Source organism: Neopsephotus bourkii, unplaced genomic scaffold (assembly GCF_033783945.1).
Source record: "Neopsephotus bourkii isolate Nb327-2 ecotype Australia unplaced genomic scaffold, CSIRO-AGI_Nbou_v1 NB_168, whole genome shotgun sequence".
NCBI classification, from domain to species: Eukaryota; Metazoa; Chordata; class Aves; order Psittaciformes; family Psittacidae; genus Neopsephotus; species Neopsephotus bourkii.
The window spans coordinates 8,783,461-8,804,467 of NW_026900684.1; the positions used below are offsets into that span (position 1 = coordinate 8,783,461).

General features: G+C 37.2%; 2 protein-coding genes and 1 long non-coding RNA gene across 10 annotated transcripts in view; 2 read left to right on the forward strand and 1 right to left on the reverse strand.

The window, feature by feature from the left end:
• Positions 1-10,710, forward strand: part of ASB5 (ankyrin repeat and SOCS box containing 5) — a 40,651-nt gene extending 29,941 nt beyond the window's left edge. For 4 of the 6 annotated variants that reach the window (XM_061372314.1, XM_061372322.1, XM_061372332.1 and 1 more), the window contains 6 exons: positions 3,500-3,579; positions 4,474-4,581; positions 6,044-6,194; positions 6,330-6,464; positions 8,554-8,745; positions 10,090-10,710. In XM_061372314.1, the coding sequence (XP_061228298.1) occupies positions 3,500-3,579; positions 4,474-4,581; positions 6,044-6,194; positions 6,330-6,464; positions 8,554-8,745; positions 10,090-10,217 (794 nt within the window). In that variant the 3' untranslated portion in view covers positions 10,218-10,710. Of the gene's footprint in view, positions 1-289; positions 358-3,499; positions 3,580-4,473; positions 4,582-6,043; positions 6,195-6,329; positions 6,465-8,553; positions 8,746-10,089 lie in introns of all 6 variants that reach the window. The other 2 variants (XM_061372351.1, XM_061372357.1) reach the window with 1 other exon arrangement.
• Positions 10,711-14,646: 3,936 nt separating this feature from the next.
• Positions 14,647-15,163, forward strand: LOC133222599 (uncharacterized). Its single transcript, XR_009728321.1, has 2 exons — positions 14,647-14,750; positions 14,793-15,163. It is a non-coding gene; the product is annotated as an uncharacterized LOC133222599 (long non-coding RNA).
• A 28-nt stretch (positions 15,164-15,191) lies between these two features.
• The window catches only part of WDR17 (WD repeat domain 17), a 55,209-nt gene continuing 49,393 nt past the window's right edge, over positions 15,192-21,007 (reverse strand). For all 3 annotated transcript variants that reach the window (XM_061372382.1, XM_061372375.1, XM_061372388.1), the window contains 4 exons: positions 20,815-20,916; positions 18,229-18,324; positions 17,861-18,044; positions 15,192-16,154 (listed from right to left, as the gene is read on the reverse strand). In XM_061372382.1, the coding sequence (XP_061228366.1) occupies positions 16,035-16,154; positions 17,861-18,044; positions 18,229-18,324; positions 20,815-20,916 (502 nt within the window). In that variant the 3' untranslated portion in view covers positions 15,192-16,034. The remainder of the gene's footprint in view (positions 16,155-17,860; positions 18,045-18,228; positions 18,325-20,814; positions 20,917-21,007) is intronic.

Here is a 21,007-nt window from a genome sequence, read left to right on the forward strand (position 1 = left end):
TCACTGAAAGTTTCTCTTGTGTTGAAATTCCAGTCCGTCTGTCTTGGAAGGCAAATGCACTGTGAGAAGTTGTTATATTACAAAATGAAATGTGAAAATAAATAAAAAGGGCTGCAGTCCTTCAGCATAAGAAAAGTAACCGGCAACTTGTTTATGCGCATATCTTTAAAGCTGTGTTTACTGAAGGGTGCAAGTTCGTGTTACAGAGAGCTGCTGATCTCCTTCCAAACATAGCTGGAGTGAACAGGCCCAACTAGCAAGAACAGATGTTTGTTTTTTTATTTTCCAGATTGAAAGAAATGAGTAGGATTTATAATTGCAATTGGCTGGAAGTGCCATGGGGAGATGGAGACTTAGGTATTGTATGATACTTTGTAATTTATTTGTTTTTAACGTCACCTGTTAACACAGTGAATGTATTTATTCTTTCTTGTTAGTGTTTACAAAGCAATGTAGGCTGCCCTTCCTGGTAAACTGTACACCAGAGGGCTTGGGACTAATGTGACTTCTGTCTATATATAGTTAGAGATACTTTGTAGTCAGCATGTCAGAGACAACTTCAGTAGGGAATTAATGCATTAACAGTTTTGGAATAGATCATGTTTGCCAAGGCTGCTGTTACAGACAACAATGAATGAAAAACTGTCCTTGTTTATGTTCTCGTTAATGCTTTCTAAGTGAGAGACATAGCAAGTTTGTAGGTTAGCAAGAGGCAGCAATCTAGACAAAAATTTAAGACACCTTTGATGTTTGTTTATGATGCGTATTTATTTTGCACATATTCTTGTTCCTGTGGTATTTAATGATGAATTACTGTTTATTGATAAATCAGGTGGAATGTGAGGCTTTTTTTTCCAAGCTGGGTTTGCACAAAATATTTCTGTAGTGTTTTGGTTGTAGATTTTATTTCCAGTAGAGATGATATAGGCCTTTTGTATTTAATGGATTTAGCAGAAACAGCTAGCTGGCGGATGTCTCTACATGAAGACAAGGCTATAAAGTGGGCCTAGGTGCAAACTAGAGCTCACAGTGGTATCTGGTGTCACTTGATTGATCTCAAATGTCACTAGAGTAATGACATTAACAGACATTCTTCTGAGCAATCCAAGAGGGAAGGAGGTAAAGGGAAGAAAGGTGGAAAACACTTTGCTTTCAGATCATACCTGCACATTTGTTCTGTTTAGAGTTGCAAACAGCTACAAAACTGTAGAGTATTTATGGGCATAAAAACCTCATGACACTTGCAATTTCATTAGATGTTTTTCTTTATAATAAAGTGTCCTTTTTTTGCCTGTTAATTTAGGAGTAGGATAAACTGTCAAGAGAGAAGTTCTCATCTATAGAGATAGGGTGACAAAATTTCAAACACAAATACAGCTATCATCTGCCAGCAAGAGAACTTAATGGATCTAATTAAGTGGAATTAAACCGACTTGAGTGCTGGTTCACATACTGCTAAGAAGGAAGACATTGGTCAAAATTCTCATAGTGATTGCACACAACTAGCCTACAGTAGGATTAATATATTTTAGCTTATTGGGATGACAGAGAAAATACTGATGTGTTGGTAAAATGGGGTCACTTTCACATTTCTGAGGTCAGGTTTTGTGGTATAATACCCTTAAAATCCCAGTCACTTTTACTTACATTTTTTTTTAGCTGTTATTCTGACTAACAGTAAGAATTGCAAAATATCACATTTAGTAAACCTTAAGTAAAAAGTATAGGGAATAACATCAGAGTTTAATGCAAATAATTTTGGGAGTACTGGAAGCCGGATCTTGCGTGGGAAGGACCCTCACAGTACTGGATACTCTGACAGAATAGAAATCTCCATGCATTTTTAAGATCAAGTTTACAAAGCTTTAATTTGCTGCATTTTTTAACATCTGTAATCAGCTTTATATGGTTTTAGGATAATTTTAATACCCAGCAGTGCTTTTGCTATATTTTTTGATCTGAATAGCATCTAGTAGTGCTGAGTTACACACTGTAGTTATATGTTCTGTGAGGAGATACAGTCTTACATCTGAGTAAGTTTTAGTTTCATTCATTAACACCTCTAGGAAAGCTGAGGTTTTATCTCAATTTCCATATTGTGCACTATTTCACAGGCTTTACTGTGCCCCAATTTCTTTTCAGGTTGAGCAGTTTTAATCTTTTCTGTCATTTGAGGGAGCTGTTTATTGGAACCAAAAGTGTCCTTTCTGAAACAGGCCAGTGGACAGAAGGGGTCCAAAAGGAAATGGAAATGGTGTATTTCTAGTGAATAGTTACCTTAGAGCTTAGAGGCATGATTGCCAGTGGTTGAGCAATAGCCTCCTCATTTAAAATTGATCACCTTGTCACCAAATTGCAGTAGCTGGCTTTGCAGGCAGACCTAGTCCATTGCAACAGACAAAGTCAAACACCTTTACACATTAGAGATCTATCTGCTGTTGTTACCAATTCATTTTACTTAGCTAATTCTCTTACCTTTGTGCAGGGATTTTTTGGGGATTGATATATCTCACATGAGTGATTGCATTAGCATTTTTAGAGTTCCAGTGATTTTCTTCTCACAGGAATAAATACTGGTAATTCATAATATATTTTGAAGATGGTTCTTCCTTGCATAATCTCTCAAAATCTGATCTGCAACATTCACACAATAAATTGGTATCAGCTGGGCCTGCAACCGTGTCTGTCTAGAAGGGACCTGTCAGTGGCCCATCTTCTAGAGGAAAGGACAGGTTCTTCACCAGGAACCATGGGATGACCCTGGGACCTGGGTTGGGAGTTAAAGGCGGGTATGTGTGGGTAAGGTGGGGTTGTTGTTGGGTTTCTGACTTCCCTCCTCCCCTCCTTCTTTTTTGTGGGTGATAAGAAAATGAAAATAAATGCCAAATCTTTACATTAAGCATATCTGACTTTTTAGTTCTAATAGCCAATTGGAACGGGGACTTAGGACTCATTTCTACTATAGCCATTTTTTAGAGTGATTCTCACTGTACTTCTTTCCTTGCAATTGTGTAGTAGCTGCAGAATAATCTCATACATGAGGATTTCAGTATTGATTTTCATATGCATCAGCCTTTTCAGGACTTTTTAGGAAAGTTTATGTCTAGTTTAGGTCCAAGTATCAGTTTGCTAAAGTCTATAAATTTCTATATGCCAGCTGCAAAAATAAATTATATTAATTTTTTAAAGGAACAAAAATAGAAGTGAGAGATGGGAAACATGGTAGTTGATGGATTTATAAATCAGATTAATGAAATCAGTATCTAAATATTTTGTTGTCTGCAACACATAATCATTTATTAGAGGTGTTTACTGTTAATAATAGATCATTTTTTATTGTCTAGAAACTAATCATTTGAATTAGAGTCTCTAAAGAGGAAAAAATAATTTCATTGGACAGTTGTCTTCATTCTATGCATTATGTTTTTTGCTTTGCTCTATGCATTTCAAAATCTTCTTAATTCATATGGTTTACTTAATAAATGTTGTTGTCATATAGGTTCTTGGGCAGATCGCTCACCTCTGCATGAGGCAGCCAGTCAAGGACGTCTTCTTTCTCTAAAGACTTTATTGTCACAGGTGAAGGCCATGTTCTTAAAATTGCTTTCATTTTGAATGTTGCTTAGTCTCTCAGATTATTAATGCAGGCTTAGTATGCTTTCCTTTGCTTTGTTCACTTGAATTTTGCAGAGCAATACTTATTTAAGAATTTTTTTATATAATAAGATACAAGTTCATATTTAAAATATTTTCTCTATATGTTTTAAAACTTCTCTCTCCCCTAAAAAAAAAACTTAGCAAAGCTGTGTCTAAATTCATATCAATCTTCCCCTCTTGTGTGGTATAAGTTAATGCAGTTCTACTGCGTTAAGTCCTCAGGTAAATAGAGCTGGTCAGGAAGATACTTGCTGAGGGGAAGAATCACTGAACCATTCTGGGTTCTGCACAGCTGTGACTTAAAAAAAATATATATATTTTTTTAATACAAAGGAAGGGAATGTGAACCACTATACTTATGCTATTACAGTATTGTCATATTATCTACTACAATACTAAAAAATTATACTATGGAATGCATTTGATAAAAGCCAATAGATACAACTATTAGTTCTTAAGAATCAAACATCTACTGCAGAAAATTTCAAGGGCGTGGTGATTTTATCAGTCCCAAACATAATTTCCTTGCTAAATTCATGGCTTTAGATAGTTCAGACCTTAAGTTGCAGAATCATAGACTCACAGGGCAGTTTAGACTTAGGGACCTGTTGAGTTTTAAAGATCACCATTAGTGGAGATGCACCAACCTCTCTGAACCCCTGCTCCAGGGTTTCACTGTCCCCACAGTGATCCTTTTTGTGTTCACTGAAGATTTATTTATTGCAAGTAAAGTTTTAAACCTAATTATTGTAAACAATTAATTTGAACAAGAACAGCTGTTTTATGATCTTCATATGCCATTTGTGTCCTGTGTAGGGGTACAATGTTGACACACTAACAATAGACCAAGTAACACCACTTCATGAAGCCTGCCTGGGAGATCATGTAGGATGTGCAAGAATCCTTCTTGAAGCAGGAGCAAATGTAAGTGGTTTGATTTTGTATGTGGAGTCCAGTGCTAACCTTGGTTTAACTGAGAAGGATATATTCCGTGATTGTATTTTATTTTAATTGGTATTTCTCTCTGCTCATCCTATTGATTGCATTGATCTCATTTAATTACAATAAACTGCCATCTGAAAGCCAGCAAAGGAAAGCGATGGGCAGACACTAAGACAAGTAACGAACTGGAGAGAATCTGCTAGCAGTATGTCACCAGCCTTATTTCTTTGAATTTCATTACATTGTTTCTGTTGTAACTATGGTATGCATCCCTCTCCTCTTCTGGTTTCTTCTGTCTTTGAGTGGCTTCCAGAAGGTTGCTCTTTTAATCTTTTAGTCTCCAGAATGTCTTTTTGTCACACTGCACTTGTGTGCTCTTACAGTTCTTTGGTCTGAGTACAAGAAGGCACAGGATCTTTTCTGTGCTCGTGACACAGGCTGTCTTTCTGTTATCCCAAAACTTTATGGGACCTCAGAGACCACTTTCCTACAATCTCTGCTGACACTGCAGTTCATATGCATAGTTTACCAAATCTCTGATCTTTGTGATGGAAATATTTATTGTCCTTAAAATTCAGTTTTGAGAACCATGTAGATTATATTTGTTATTACAGAAGACGAAAAAGAGAAAACATACATAGATGTTTCCAAACCCAATTCCTCTTCACCTCAGCTAGCACAAGGATTCTAAAGACACAAACCTAGAGATCCTATGGACAAATCTATAAGAACAAATACCATTTTTCTATCTGAATTTTTTTAGTACTTCTAATTGGTTTGGTGGGTTTGGGTGTTGTGTGGAAGAGGATATGCCAGAACGCTGGAAGGAGTCCTCCTAATACCTGTGCTCCCTCTTTTAGTATGATTAGCCCTCACAAGTTTGCCTAGTTTCTCTCCTCACTCTCTCACACTGGGAATATTTGGTTAACCAGTGGGGTGATGAGGTTGGTATTAAATCAGCAAGCCTGTACTATCAGCTTTGTTTCCACCCTGTGAAATGTCTCTTCAACCAGGAGGTTAAAACCACAAAAGAAAATGGCAAATCTCACATTTAGCATGGAGTTTGCATTCTTGACAGAGCTGTGGAGAGAAGGCCCCCATTAACGTGTTACTACACCCAGTGTACATTTTCAACATCAATTAAACAAAATAAGTGCAATGACTTTCAAAAATTATTTACTGGTCAGGTGTTAATGTGTGCTCTTTGTTATTCCAGGTGTGTTTTGGTTTATTCAACGTATCTTAACCAGAATAATAGTAAACTAATTTCAGCTGAGGGGTGTGGTGGGAGGAATACAGTAGCACAGGGACTGATCAGTTAAGCAACCTTAATTCTATCCATTTTTGTTTTGTTTTGTTATTTTAATGCAATTTCTAACTATAGCCTTTTCAAAACTTTACCTTTCTTTCAGTTCTGTTCTGAAATAGATTTTACATGTTCTAGGTAAATGCTACAACAATTGATGGAGTGACACCTTTATTTAATGCATGTTCGAGAGGCAGTGCGGCATGTGCTGAGCTCCTGTTAGAGTATGGTGCCAAAGCTCAGTGGGAGTCCTGCCTTCCATCACCAATGCATGAAGCAGCCAGTAGAGGTAAGAAATTACCTGCTGAATAAATGTGGAGTAGTTGACAAATGTCTCAGTGGCGTTGTTAAGAAATGTGTCTTGTTTTGTCTATGAGACAGCTTACTGAAGTTGAGCAAACTGTGTCATGCTTTGTACTGACAGGTCACAGTGAATGTCTGGAGGTACTGATATCCTCAGGTATAGATGTTGACCAAGATCTTCCTCATTTAGGAACACCTCTGTATGTAGCCTGTGTTTCACAGCAGATCCATTGTATTCGAAAGCTTCTTTATGCAGGTATGTAATGTTTTAAATAGAAGTATTACTAGTTTGTGAAATAAGGTTTTGAAGTGAGCTGTGTTCCATCAGTGAAACTAGAACCCTTGCTTGCAGGGCTGTACTGTGAAGTTTATTCTGTGCTGCATGTTTGCTTACGATAAGTTACTAGGTCTTTCATCGTTTTTGTGGCATAGCAAGCATATTAGGGAAAAAGGAAGTATGATCAATAAGAACAGATGTTCTAGTAGATGCAAATTTTTAGCATCCACTACTTACAGCTTTGTAGGTGTTCATTTTCTGTACGAAAAACAAAGGTTAAAAATTGGCTTTTGAGAAAAGAAGCTTTTACAGTAATGTTTGAGCTTTCAGCAGAACTTTTTTAGCAATGTAGTCCCACCATTTTTCATTTTTCAGCACGTTTTAATAGATCTTTTTACAAGACATAGAGACCGAGTTGCAGAGAGAAGTAAGGTAAAAGGCATCTGATCACAAATTTCACATTATTTATTTCATCAATGGGGAACAGATGTTGGAGGCTAACTCTATTTCAGCACAAGTGCAGGAATACAACTAGCATAGCTAAAGGATCAGCTGCTGTGTTTCAGGTAACAACACAAAAGGCTTTTGTGTCCTGCAGCACAATGCATGCAAATATATATATGAATAATTGCAGACTTGCCATCATTGCATTGGAATTGCTTTCCTAGTTAACTGCAGGTTATTTAAAACTTAGGCAAGCAGTTAAATTGTCTCTCATAAAGTTATTTTTGTGTCATAAAGTCATAAAGTCTCCTTCTGTGTTTAACTGTCCTGTGTCACGATTTTTTATATTTAAGAACCACAGAGGTATAATTAGCGTGTTTGGAATTCAAATACTACCATACATTAAAAACAGTAACAGAAGGACATATTCTACACTCATTAGTGGCCTGAATTAGAAGAGTATGTAAACTGCAATATAAGTAAACCACTTATGTGAGTCTGAATTTTTTCTCATTTAATCAATTTGTAAGGATGTATTGGAAGTTGAAAAGCAAATAGACAGTGAAATAGGTAAGAGAATAATACAGTAGAATTGTTTCCAAATTGTTGATACTGAGGACAGTGGGTTATTCAGGCTTCAATTCTAATTGCCCGGCCTGTGATATTATTATTTTACCCAAATGGGAATTAAAAAGGTAAAAAGTATTGATTAAGGGAGAAAAGTTGGTACAGAAGGCAATATTTGGTCTCAGAAGATTAGTAAATCTCTCTTAAGAAGTTTGGGTTTTTCTTCTAGAATAGTCTAGAAAGCTGTTCAGCCAACCTCAATTTTAGGTGATTAACATCTTGCCTATAAAGGAAATTCTTTCATACTGGCTAGTTTTATTTAATTCTTATATAGACTTTTTTTTTTCTTGAATATGAGTGCATTATTGCAAAAGAATTTAGTCCATTCTAATTTAATATAAGTTAGCCATTCCTTATTAATACAAAAGTGTAATAATTGCAATTTCGTGGATTAGGAGAATGAATGGTGTGGGGTTTTTTTCCCTATTGGCTTTCTTGACTCAATTAAAATTAAGTCCTTTATAGAAAAATCCTTGATAATGGTTGAATGAGATAAGAATCTATTGCAAACCCTTTGCCAACTTCAACACATGAAAAACTGTAAAGCATCCATGTTACATTCCTTGCTGAGTTGGTATACTTGCAAAGATATAAATACTACAGTTTAGTGATCATTTTTGTAGACTTAAATAAGGAAAGTATACTTTTTGTACTGCAAATATTCTTAAACATGTACAAAATGTACTTTTTTATAATTAGGGCAACAACGATGTCCACATGACCTAATCTGATTTTTATTTTACTTTTGTGAAGTATTTTCCTTTGAAACCTAGTTGTGCGTAAGTAATAAAACCTAGGATAAGTGTACGGGTTCAAAACAATCCACTGATATGATTATCTACATTGCTATGTAACAAAATTAATGAGGTGGCTAACTTCACTGCGGGGTTCTAGCACAGTGGGTGTTTATTTTGTTTGTTTTGTAAATACCATCTTCACTCAATTACAGTTTTAATTAATCTCTTCTTACATCTCCTTATGTGCATCTGCCCACCAGGTGCCAATGTGCAGAAAGGAAAGCATTTGGAAACCCCACTCCATGCTGCTGCCCAGCATTCTAGTACAGAGATTGTAAACTTACTCCTCGAATTTGGGGCAGATATAAATGCCAAAAACACAGATTTTGAGAGGCCTGTCGATTTAGCTGCTCCAAGCAGTTTAGTGGAGAGAGTGCTGCTCCTCCATGAAGGTAAGATTGACGTGTCTTTTTGCAACTGTGATTTGTATTCTTAAAAACAATATCCCCCCCCCCCCCGAAAAAAAAAACCCCAACAGCCTGAACAACCCATGTTACAGAAGCTAATGCTGCACTTCATGAAATAATCATGTAAATTCCTTTCTGACTATGAAAATACCCAGTAATATTTAGTCTCAGGACAGAGCCTGTTGACCCAGCAGCATCCAAATTTTTACAAGCCAGAAAAGTATCTTCTTACGTTTACTAGGTGTTTACACAATTATACATTAAATGATACATTAAAGCTACATTTCTATTGGCTGTTACAGACCTTGTTAAAAAGAAACAGAAAATTTCAATTTCAGATGAAAAATATAGTTAGTCTTGACCAGCTGTCCCAATAATTTTAAAAAGGTATTTTTAAGTGCATGTAAAGCAGTTTATTTTGATTGTAGGCAAAAAGTTTCATTTTGTACATTTTCTTTGATGTTTTATTAATACCTGAAAAGTAGGTGCTGGCACTTTAGAGTCCCTTAATACTCTTGAGGCCTGTTGCCTTAGAGAGAGAGAGAGAATATCCCAAAGGTAATTGGATTTGTTCAGACTGACCTATGTGCAGCATAAATATAAGTTAAAAGGTGGGATATAAGCAGAGGAACTATTGCAGTAACTGCGGACATGTCTTTAGAGGTAGCACTGATTAATGATTTTCTTTAGTCTGAATACTGTTAAAAAGGAAAAAAGCTCTAAAAACATTTGGTTATCACAAAATTATCAAGGTCAGGAGGATTTTTAAAAGCCACAACAAACGTCAAAAATGAAAATGAATTGACATGGAATGCATGTAGGTTTATTTCCCAGGGAAACACAGCAATGTGTTCATCTTGAGGGAGTGGGGGCTTAGAGGGACAAAGGCATGATCATGAGCTAGTAAGTGCAATAAACATGGTCCAGGATCTTGGGGCATTTTCCCTACTTATTTGTGTTGTGATGATGCGTTGGCAGTGCATCTTGTAGTGCTGTAGCATGTATTTCACCTGCTGTGTGAATAAAAATATATAAACAAATGCAATTTCCAAAGTTGCTGACATGTTAACATATTTTCTGGGAACAGGTTTTTAATTTTAAAACACAGATTTGCTGACCTGACCTTGCTTTTTTGAGTGTTTGCCTGATTATAAATAAAGCTTCGGCAGTCCCAGTATTTATCTTTGAAGGCAAAAAGGCCATGAAGGAAAAGGACAAATCTGCAAAATGTGGACTTTTTTTAGAAATCCCATTATTGTGCAAGACTGTTGTAAAATAAGTACTGGCCTTCACAGCTGTATTTTTATATCCTTTCTTTTCTGTTTGCAGCCACACCATCTTCTCTTTGTCAGCTCTGCCGATTATGTATCCGAAACTACATAGGAAGAGCTAGACTGCATCTTGTCCCGCAACTCCAGTTGCCAACCATACTGAAGAATTTCTTACAGTACAGATAACAGAGAAACTAACATTTATGTACATGAATAACAAGTACTTCTTTCTGTTTATTGTATGTTTTACCTAAAAAACTGCTGGGCAGAAAAATGCCTTTTACATATTACTTAAAAAAAAAAAAGTATCTTTGACAACTGGTGTTGGTATATAATAATTGGGAACCATTCAGCAACTGGTACCAAGGTGCTATTAAGGCTGAATTGAACAAGTATGCTCATACTCGGAGGGGGAGGGGGGAGAAATGATTGTATAGCTTTAGCTTAACACTTACTAAATAGCTTTAGTGCTGTTAATTTTAATTGTATTTACACTTCTAAGATCTGTTTGACACATTTGAAACATGAAGAGTTTCTTCATTATTATTTGTTAAGTTTGTCCAGTTGGAGTCATTATTTTATCTGTTTTTAAATTTCCATTGTTTGTGTACCTAAAAATACTTGATGACAGGTGCACTATATGCATTGTTAAAAATAATAAAAAAAATTGTTAATTTTTTTCTTTTTCTTTATATAGAAAATTAATTAATGACAGAGAGTGAGAAACTTCCTTTATTTCCTCCTAACTGCCTGTGCTGTGAATTGGAATTATGCTGCTGCAAACATAACCCCAGTTTTTTCAGCCACACACGCTTTTGTGGTGGGGTGACCCTGGCTGGACACCAATATCCCACAGAAGCTGCTGTCACTCCCCTCTGCAGCTGGACAGGGAAGAGAATATATAATGAAAGGCTCATGGCTTGAGATAAGAACAGGGAGAGATCACTCACCATTTACTGTCACTGTTTAATTTATCACCAACGAAATCAGAGTAGGATAATGGGAAATAAAACCAAATGTTAAAACCACCTTCTTGGGATTAAGTTCACTCTAATTTTCAATACCTCCTCCCCATTAGTCGTCCACAAAATTCTCCAGTATGAGCCCTTCCCACGGGCTTTAGTTTATCATGAACAGTATGGGTCTCTTCCAGGGGGTGCCTCCTTCAGGAACAGGCTGCTCCAGCGTGGCTTCCCTACAGGGTCACAAGCCCTGGCAGCAAACCTGCTCCAGCCTCGGCTCCTCTCTCCATGGGGCTACAGGTCCTACTGGGAGCCTGCTCCAGCATGGGCTTCCCAAGGGATCACAACCTCCTTCAGCCATCCCCATGCTCCAGTGTGGGGTCCCTCGTGTACTGCACATGAATAACTGCTCCTTTGTTAACCTTCATGGGCTGCAGGGGACAGCCTGCCTCACCATGGGCTGCTTATACCCTTTTTGCCAGTCATGTCAAAAAAGGTGACACGACTACTCCAGTACTCCTTTCCTTAGGCTTTTCATTTGGTGTTTCAGAACAGATTACTTCCTCAGTGACTGATATTCAATTCCTGCAAACCAAAGCATTAGATGCTTGAAAATGTATCACTTGCCCTTGGTGATTCACCCTCTTCCATTCCTTTTAAGTGACTCAGTATTTATGTTCCTACTGGAAAGATGGTAAGTGAGGAACTAACTATAGAGGAAGTTTTCACAAAGAAGAATGCTAACTCAGTTGCTAAATTATATCCACTTAGTAAAAATGTAGCTCTCTGACACTTGCCCTCATTAAAAGTAGTCTTAATTTGTTTCTGTTCTCTGCAAATACTGTAGTGAGGACATTTTCTAGACTCCTGTAAAAGGCAGATGCGAGTAAGAGGAACTGCTTAGGAGTCCATATTGTACATACTCTGGAGCAAGTTGGGTGGTTTGGGGTTTCATCCAGAAGCTAAGGTGTGGGTTTACGTACAATACCAGTGCCATGTATTACTTCATGAAACACCAAAGTGGCAAGCCAACTATGGCACTGTTGAGCTTTTCTATGTAGAATGAGATCATTTGACCCTGACCTTCCTTCAGGTGTGGCATAGCACTTCCCAAGTTTGACTCAGGAAGAAGTTAGAAAACAAAGCTCTCCCGTGTTCTCTACAATAAGGTTAGTTCTCAGCAAGCAAGGCTGCTCTGCAAAGCATGTGTTCCAAACAAAACTAGATGGTGTTAGAAATTTTTCTGAGTCACATCAGAGTCCAAGCCATCTCATCTCAAATAGGTGTGTTCATGCTCTCATGGCATCTGCAATGTCTGTTCCCACCATTTCCACTGATCCTTGCCACTCTCCAGAGAGCAAACAAGACCATCATGAGAGCCCACAGGTATGTGGCACTACTTTCTCAATTGCACAGAACAGTAGGCCAGCTTGAAGAGTAACCCAGAACTAGTTTACAGGAATATTAGGACCTCAATCTCAGGCAACATGTAACTGTCAACATAATATTTAATCTGTGCTACCAGATAAGGATGTGAAAAATAGTCACTTTGGCAAGCTGAGCCAAGCTGGATAGTGCATCACTTCTGTTACATAGTAACAGGAACAAACAAAATCTTGAATGGATGTTGTCCCTGTGCAGGACTATGTACTGGGACAGGTCTCCAGCAGATCAGACAGCTAATGTTGCATACCAAAGATACATAGTAACAAAATACCTGACATGAGTGTCTGTTTGGTAACATTCTTTCCCCAAACCAATCCCTTCTTTAGCCAGAAATGAAAGCAAGGAAACAGGCTTGTTACCCTTCTCACAGAGGTAAGGAAGAAGGGCATTCTGATGGGGCTCTTAACGCTGAACTGTTAGTATGAAATAAATGTTAAAAGTAATATATTAAAATATTAGGAACCAGGATCTGAAACAAACACTGAACCATGTCAGAGCACTGTTAATGACTACTACAGCACAAAGGAGCTTTCTTTACTAGCTGGAGTACCTCTTATTACATGAACTGTTTAATAAATACAAGTAAATAATAAATAAAAAAATAGCAAGCATTTATTTTCAGAAAAATTAACGTAGTGCAAGACCTCAATTCTCAAGAAACCCAACTGTGACACACTGCGGGCGTGCGACAAGCACCCCAGGGACACACAGGCGGTACCGCGCTCGGGGGCTCAGGGAACAGAGGGAGCATGATTTGCCCTGTGCTTGCCGCCCCTGCCCGCCCGCGGGCCCCGAGGGAGGGGACAGGAGGGGAGAGCAGCTCCGCCCGGTCCCACCAGTCCGCGGAGCTACCACCAGCAGTGCCCCCGCCGCACCGTCCCCTGCCTCGCTGCGGCCGATGCCCGGAGGCGGTGAGGGGCCCCCCGCAGCCCGCAGCGGGTACCTGGGGTGGGAGACGCTGCCGCGCTACGGCCCCAGACACAGCGCGGAGGGGAGCGGAGCTCGGCAGCTGCTCCCGTGCGTTCCCGGTCAAAATCGGTTTCCAGTTACGAGTCTCTCACACGAGTGCAGCCTGTGAAGCTTATAACATGTCAGTAATGTTGGTCAGACAATGGATTGTATTTTGTAGCGATAAAGCAATTTTAAACTTAACTGAGATTTAATAGTAAATTGAAAGCACTAGCTGCAGAGCTTGATATTCTTCATTCAAATAGAAATATGACTTTTACAAGAAGAGTCAAACAACCGTTTGAAGACAAAGAATTCTTTAATGTTAAGGGGAAATAACACTTTGACTAGCTGTGCGAGACAATGGAGTCGCATGTTGAACAATCTGAACTTATTTTTGAAGATGAAGAATCTATGTTTGGACAGTTGCAAACATAGTTGTAGCAGTAGACACAATTACAACATTTTCTGCATGTTGCCCTCATTCACCACATGGGGTACAACCACCTTAAGGAAAATGCAGCCTTATTTTAGTCACAATGACTGTTATCTGATGGATTCCCAGTGCAAAAGAGTGCCTTTTGACTTAAGATTTGTATTTCACATATGAAAGCATTCTTAACCCTCACTGTCTAATTTAAAGATGGAGTACATTTGTCTAAGGCTCCATGTTAAGGCACAATTTAGGCATAACAAATTGATGCAGTTATACTACATAATTTAAACTGTGAAATAATGCTAAAAATCCTTAGGACACAGCAAAATATTTTGAATATCGCAGACTGGCAGCTGAGTCAATCCTTCAGATCCCAGTCATCAGTCATGGGGCTGCATTTGTGGCTCTTACCTTTGCTCTCCAAGTCTGTATTAACTTCTGCATACAAGGTTGTACAATTTCTGTGCTGAAAGATAACTAGTCTTTCATTCATCAGAAGCAACACATCAGATACTGACTGCTGGAAAATTATTTCAAAAACTATGAATTCTTATCTCAGAAATCAAACTTTCATTCCCCAACTTCCCAGAGTTAACAAAACGAAAGCATTTTCCAAACAATACCTGCAAAAACTAAAACATTCTGTTCCAGCACCCAAGCATATGCAAAAATGTTTTTGTATAGGTTGCAAAACAACTAAGCTTGTTTTGCCCTGCCCAGTATGTTCATATACCAGAAACCAGAAATAATAGCCTAGGACATCAACAGAATGAATTCTTAACTTTTTTTTTTAAGAGGGGAAAAAAAACCCCAACAAACCACCAAATGATTTTTTAAATTTCTAATCTCCATTCCACCTTTCCAGCATGGTGGCATTGTTACACCCAGTTAAATGAGGGCATTGCTTACCTATATATTGGAGATTTTGTTCAATACGGTCTGCAAAAGGAGACCGTGTGTTACTTTCAGCTTTACCACAGTTTCTCTAGAAATAGTTTCACCAGTTTTCAATTTCTGCTTCTTTCCATTTTATGTATCTAGCGGGATTTCAAAAATTATTTTAAAGCAGCAGCAAAAAATGTAACAGACGAAGCAGATTTCTGCTTGTGTGTCATCAATTAAGCTAAGAAAGAATAGTATAACCAAGGCATCTTTTCTACAGATAATTCTGATTATAAGATGTATTAATAAGAATATTTATTAATAAGAATAAGATTTGTCTTATGATTAAATTCCATACTGTACACAGCTTTAAAATTTAAATATTCTTAGCATTCTCTTGCCAAAATTTTCTTTCCATTTGAGCAGAGCTTTAATAGATAAAAATATACGCACATGTATCTGCTTCTGGTCTTTCATACTATATGTATATTTATGACTAATATAAAATGTAAAAAGAAAACAGGTATTTTTAATGTATATAACATTTAAATAATTTCAATACGTTTGCTGTTTGTTCCTTACAAACCCTTTGTTTAAAAAAAAAATAAAATTTAGAAATAGATTTTAACTTCCCATTAAAGTATAAGGGGGACAGTTAATAAAAAGGAACTTGCTAGAAAATAGAATTTTATAATCTAGGTAGTCAAACCTGTCTAAACAAAAGATTATTAAACATCTTTATACTCTTATTAAAGCACAATAGCTAATGGATGAAAAAATTGTCTAACTTTTGTTATAGAATCCTGTGTGCAAAACCTAGTTTAAATTAAAAAGGAGAACACCATGTATGAAACAGCCACAGTATTCCAGTTAGTTTAAAAACAGGTTGCAGTTCCCAACAATAAAGTCATTCTATGATGTACTTGAAATTATGTATTTGAAAGTATGTTTATGGATATCACAATTTGTTACCAATATTTTGATAACATGCTGATAGTAGCTCACTTCCTTTACAAAGCTTCTGTTTACACAGAGCAGGCTGAAATATGTCTGTACTGTCTGATAACAACATTCTTACTTAAAAAAAGACATGTCTGTCTATGTAGTTAGTTCTTTCTTTGGATTCTTAAATAACTTTTTCTTTGGATTATCAACAAACTTTTCTATAGAAACCCTTTCCTTGTTCTCATTTTACAATTGTCAACGTACAAGTAATTTCCCTTCCAGAGGAGTCAATGGCCATCTTTCTGTCCTGTGACAAGGATGAAATCATTATTAACCCTCAGAGTAGTATTTTAAGCACTACAAAGTACAGAGGAAAACACCTCATCAAAATGGATTAAGTCGTACTCCTGTTCCTAGTGGTGAAAAAGGATTCACTTTGGCCCACATCAAAGCATCATTCAGTGAAATAGCAGATTTGCCATCTTCGAGGAAAAACACTGGACCCTGTACAGTAAACATATTTGTGGAGGGAAATTAAAATAAAATACACATGTATGGTGTAAAGGCTACCACAACAGCAAGCACATTTTGTTTTATCTGAGAAGAACATGAAAACGTGATTTACAGCTATCATCTACATTCATGCAAAAATTGTACCCCACCAACTTAAAGCTTTGGCAATAGTTACACATGATTAACCGAGTGAACTTGTTATATTTCAAATTTGGAGACCCAACATTTCATAACCCTTAAGTTTTTAGCTTGATTTTTAATAATTGTGGTATTTCGTAAGTTTGGCAATTATTCCAGAGTTAAATTTAGCCTGAATTAGAAACTGAGGTAACACCTTTTTTTTTCCCCTTCAAAATACTGTACATATTTTATTGTGTCTGTCATTATCTGTGCTGATCTGTGTGTTTCCCCACCTATCAAAAAAAAAAAAAAAAAAAGAAGCCTCCATGAACTGCTTGAAAGCATGAAGTCTACAGAATAATTTCAAATGTTCACTATGAAAAGAACAAAACACTAATTTATCTGATGGAAGAAGAGCTATTTGCTAGTTTCTTCATTCAACAATATATGGTCTCAAAGCTGCAATTCCATTTAAGTGCCTTCTTAAATAGTTATGTTCTCTGAACTTGCTACTTAAAATTAGTAAACCTACTCAATTAGGCTACTATACCTTAGTATTAGTGAAGAGACTTGTGAGCTGATCTGCATGTCTAAAGCAATGGCTCCCAATATTCACTAATCCAGAAATAAGGATATTGTAGATGACAAGTTGATGACACCATATTTGCTATTCTTGTTCATTTGTTTATGACAATGGCAGCTTTATGTGGCTCTTAGCAAATGCCGAGAGCATAGCATAGCAAGAGACCACTGGTCTAATGTGGAAGTGTAGGCAGCAAGGTTTTTTTTAGACTTGATGGTGTGCAGTTGTGAATCTTGTTTACCTCAAAAATCCCTCTAGCATTCTGCAATCTCCAATTTCTGATGCAAAACTATCCCTCTTAATCCCTGAGCAACCCTGTTACTCTTTGAGCTGGCATCTTGTACTGGGCAGAGGAAACAGGCTCAGCCTCAGGTCAGACAATAAATTCATACTGAGGCACTGTCTGGAGACAGGAGCCTGAAAGCAGTATTTTCAGGCTGTGTCAATTTTCCCCTTATGGAAATGACAACATATACCAAAATGGTATTAGAAGGACTAGTATGATTTGATCATAAAGTCCTATGTGAGTGATGAATGAATATATTTGAATATTTAGTCTAATATCTGGCTTTAATTATTCGTGAATTACAAGTTTTACAGTATGCATTTTCATAATGATAAATACCAACAACAGAATAATGTTAATACGTGGTTGAAGGTAAATAATTTCCTGGGGTTTTATTCAAGCTGTGGTGAGGCAGTAGGCAATAAGTTACATGCACTTTAAACAGAACATTTGGCAAAGGAAATCTGTCTTTCTGAGGGAAGTTAAAAAGTTTAGCATTGGGAAACTGGGCAATTATTTGATTGGACAATTCTTTATGTAGCCTTTTTCTACAGAAGATGCCAGCACTTGTCCTCTTTAACTTCTGCTACTGTGACAACAGGGAAAACATTTTTCTCCCAGATGACAGAAGGGACTTTAGATTTATGGCAAGCTCACAACTGGTCAATCCTATCACTGAGAAAGAACACTTGAGCTCTGAAAGCATACCTGTATCCTTAGCCCTGTCAAACAAGAGATGTGAACATCTGAATGACTAGGAAGATTTGATCCAGTGACGCAGTCTGGCCCAACCATTCCTTTCAGAGGCTCCTCTTGTATTCGTGATACAAGTATGGAATACACCATTCTCTGCGATTCAGACGGTGGGGTGCATGGCAATTCACTGGTAGACCTATGAACAAGAGACACTTGTTTTTCAACTATGCATCTTAGTTTGTGTTAGAAATTAACATCCCCAAAGTACTTTTTTTTACATTCATATTTAGATTTTAAAAAGGAAATAAACACTGTATTTACAACTTAACAGTTAAATACTAATAGTCTCATTGCTGGTAATTTTTTATTTTTCCACCTACTTGTTCAACTGAGTACAAGCTCTCCATGCATCTAGCTCATCAGAAAGCTGTTCAATTTTCAGAGGTACAGATACTTCGCGTCTTTTCAAAAGCTGACTAAAAAAGAATGCAAGTAATTAAAGTCTAAATTAATTCTAACAACAAATATTTTCTTAGAAGAAAACCAAGAGAGACAGTAGTAATATAAAACTATTGTTTACTGGATATAGAAATAAATTTATGAAAATAAATTGATCCTTCACAATAATCACTATATAATCATAGAAGCCTTCCAGTATCTAAAGGGGGCCTATAGGGATTCTGGGGAGGGACTCTTCATTAGGGACTGTAGTGAAAGGACAAGGGGTAATGGGTTAAAACTGAAACAGGGGAAGTTTAGACTGGATATAAGGAGGAAATTCTTTCCTGTTAGAGTGGTGAGGCACTGGAATAGGTTGCCCAGGGAGGCTGTGAGTGCTCCATCCCTGGCAGTGTTCAAGGCCAGGTTGGATGAGTGATATGGTTTAGAGCGAGGTGTTCCTGCCCATAGCAGGGGGGTTGGAACTTGATGATCTTAAGGTCCTTTCCAACCATAACTATTCTATGATTCTTAAACCTTAGAAATATTAAATTACTTGATATAAAAGTATACATTTTAAGTTTGGTTTTAATTATCCCTATTTACACCTTATTTAAGCTTATCTTTAATTAGCTCTGTTGTTTTTTTTCTTTGAGGTTATTCTTATTTTAAGGTTATATGCGTTCTTATTTCTTAATAATGACGACTTTACTAAAATTAAGGACCCATTTTGCCTATATATAGCAGATATGATAAAAATACAGCTAGAGAAACACCGTTTGACACATGCTCTGAGATTGCCTTGTTTCACCTGATTACTGTGGAAAACAGTTTCAAACTCCCTGCAGTGAACAGTTATTATTTGACCTAATTCAGCAAATTTGCATTTGTGTTGGGATGCCTTAAAAGCGTCTAGCTTAGACATTCAAGTGTCCAGTAAGTTTAAGATGGGATGGAATCTAAAAATCTATGAATCCTGAAAACATTGGGCAATGTGAGGAAAAAAAGTAGAGCAGTATTGTTCTGAGAAAAATTTATAGCTGACAGCCAAAGTATCACTTGCATTTCATATTGCTGCTTTCCATAAATAAGTCTGATGGCTTGGAAAAGCAAAAAAAGTAAACAGACTTTTTCCTTTTCCCTATCCTCTCATCAAGTTTCAGAGATGTGTATGGCTAAAAGGAAAGGAGTGCTGTCAAGACATCTGATGGAGAGGAGTCAAAGAAAAAGGGCAAACACATGGTACTAAGACATAAATTTACGTTAATTATTGTTGTTGGGCAATTCTAATAAAATAGCAGGAGATGTGGAAAAGGTCACAATTCTATTAAGGTGTGAAAGGACTGGACAACATATATGTAAAATTTATTATTGATGAAGAGATAAATGAGTGAAATTGTCAACAAAACTACAGTGGTTACACACAGCAACCAGTGGAGCCATAACAGCAAGAACAGTGCCAACAGTTTGCACTATAAAAGCAGTGACATCTTTGAGCTGGCCTTGCTATTCAGCAAGTCAGGCAACAAAACCAAAAAGATGACAGCCCCAAACTGTGAGGGAGAAATAGTAGTCAGCTGGAGAGTAGCGCTGTTACCAAACCAGACAGGAAGACTAAGCAATCCTGGTTATACTCTGAGGAAGAAATGCTGAAGTATCGTATATAAGCCTATTTTATTTACCAGATAAGATAAAGATTATTGATTTTGATCTTTCTCCTTCTGAGTGTGGTCAGGTCAAGTCAAGTGTATCAAGTGAAATCAAGTGGGTCAGATTGAGTAGGGTCAAATGGATTGTGCCAAGCCAGACTGGCCTGGGTCAAGCCAAGTCTGGTCAAGTCAAGTGGGCCAAGTCAGATCACATCAAGTGGACTGGGTAAAATCAAGCCAAGTCCATTTATATCAAGTAGGTAAGATCAAGTCAATTGGGTCAGGCTGAGTTCGTTCAAGTATGTCAAATCTAGTCAGGTAGGCCTAGATAGGTGACTGGTTGGGGATGAGCTGGGCCAAGTGGGTAGGACCAGGCCAGGTCAAGTATATTAATACCTGAGAGTATTAGCTCACTGAGTAACAGAAAGTCAGATCAGGTTTCTTGGTGGGAATCAAGCTAGTACCCAGTCATGAGCTCTAAATTCAAAGCTTGTCCCTGTTACGATTGAGGAAGTCTTAGTAAATGGTCTACACATAGATACAAAATTCGAACTGTTACCATCAGCATATACTTGTGCATGGAGCTAATGTTGAATACTCATCTACTTCAAAACATTTTTTTTTTCTTAAAGAATTCAGAGTTTGATTGAAATCTGGTATTCATAACTTGTTTCATTACCTCAAAAACTTCTACTTGTATAATTCATAAAGAAAATAAGGTTCTATATTCAGGCTTGGGTATACCCTTATAAGAGACCTGTGACTATCTGGGTTTTTTTTTTGGGGGGGGGAGGGGTAGTGTGAAAGAATTAGGGATAATGTATAGCATATGTCATAATAGGAACAGATTTCTCAGTGTTACTGAAAACACAGTATTACCTTGTATACTCATAAAGTGCAGGCACAATGCTATTGTACTGTCTTCTGATAGCAAGTAGAGCACCAGTGTAACCACACAAAATCAGCAACTCATTCCGAAACCTGTAAACGGACCAAGTATTAATCATGAATAGCAACAAGCATTTGCAAAAAAAGTAAAAAGATACTCATATGCAAATTATAATCATGAAAC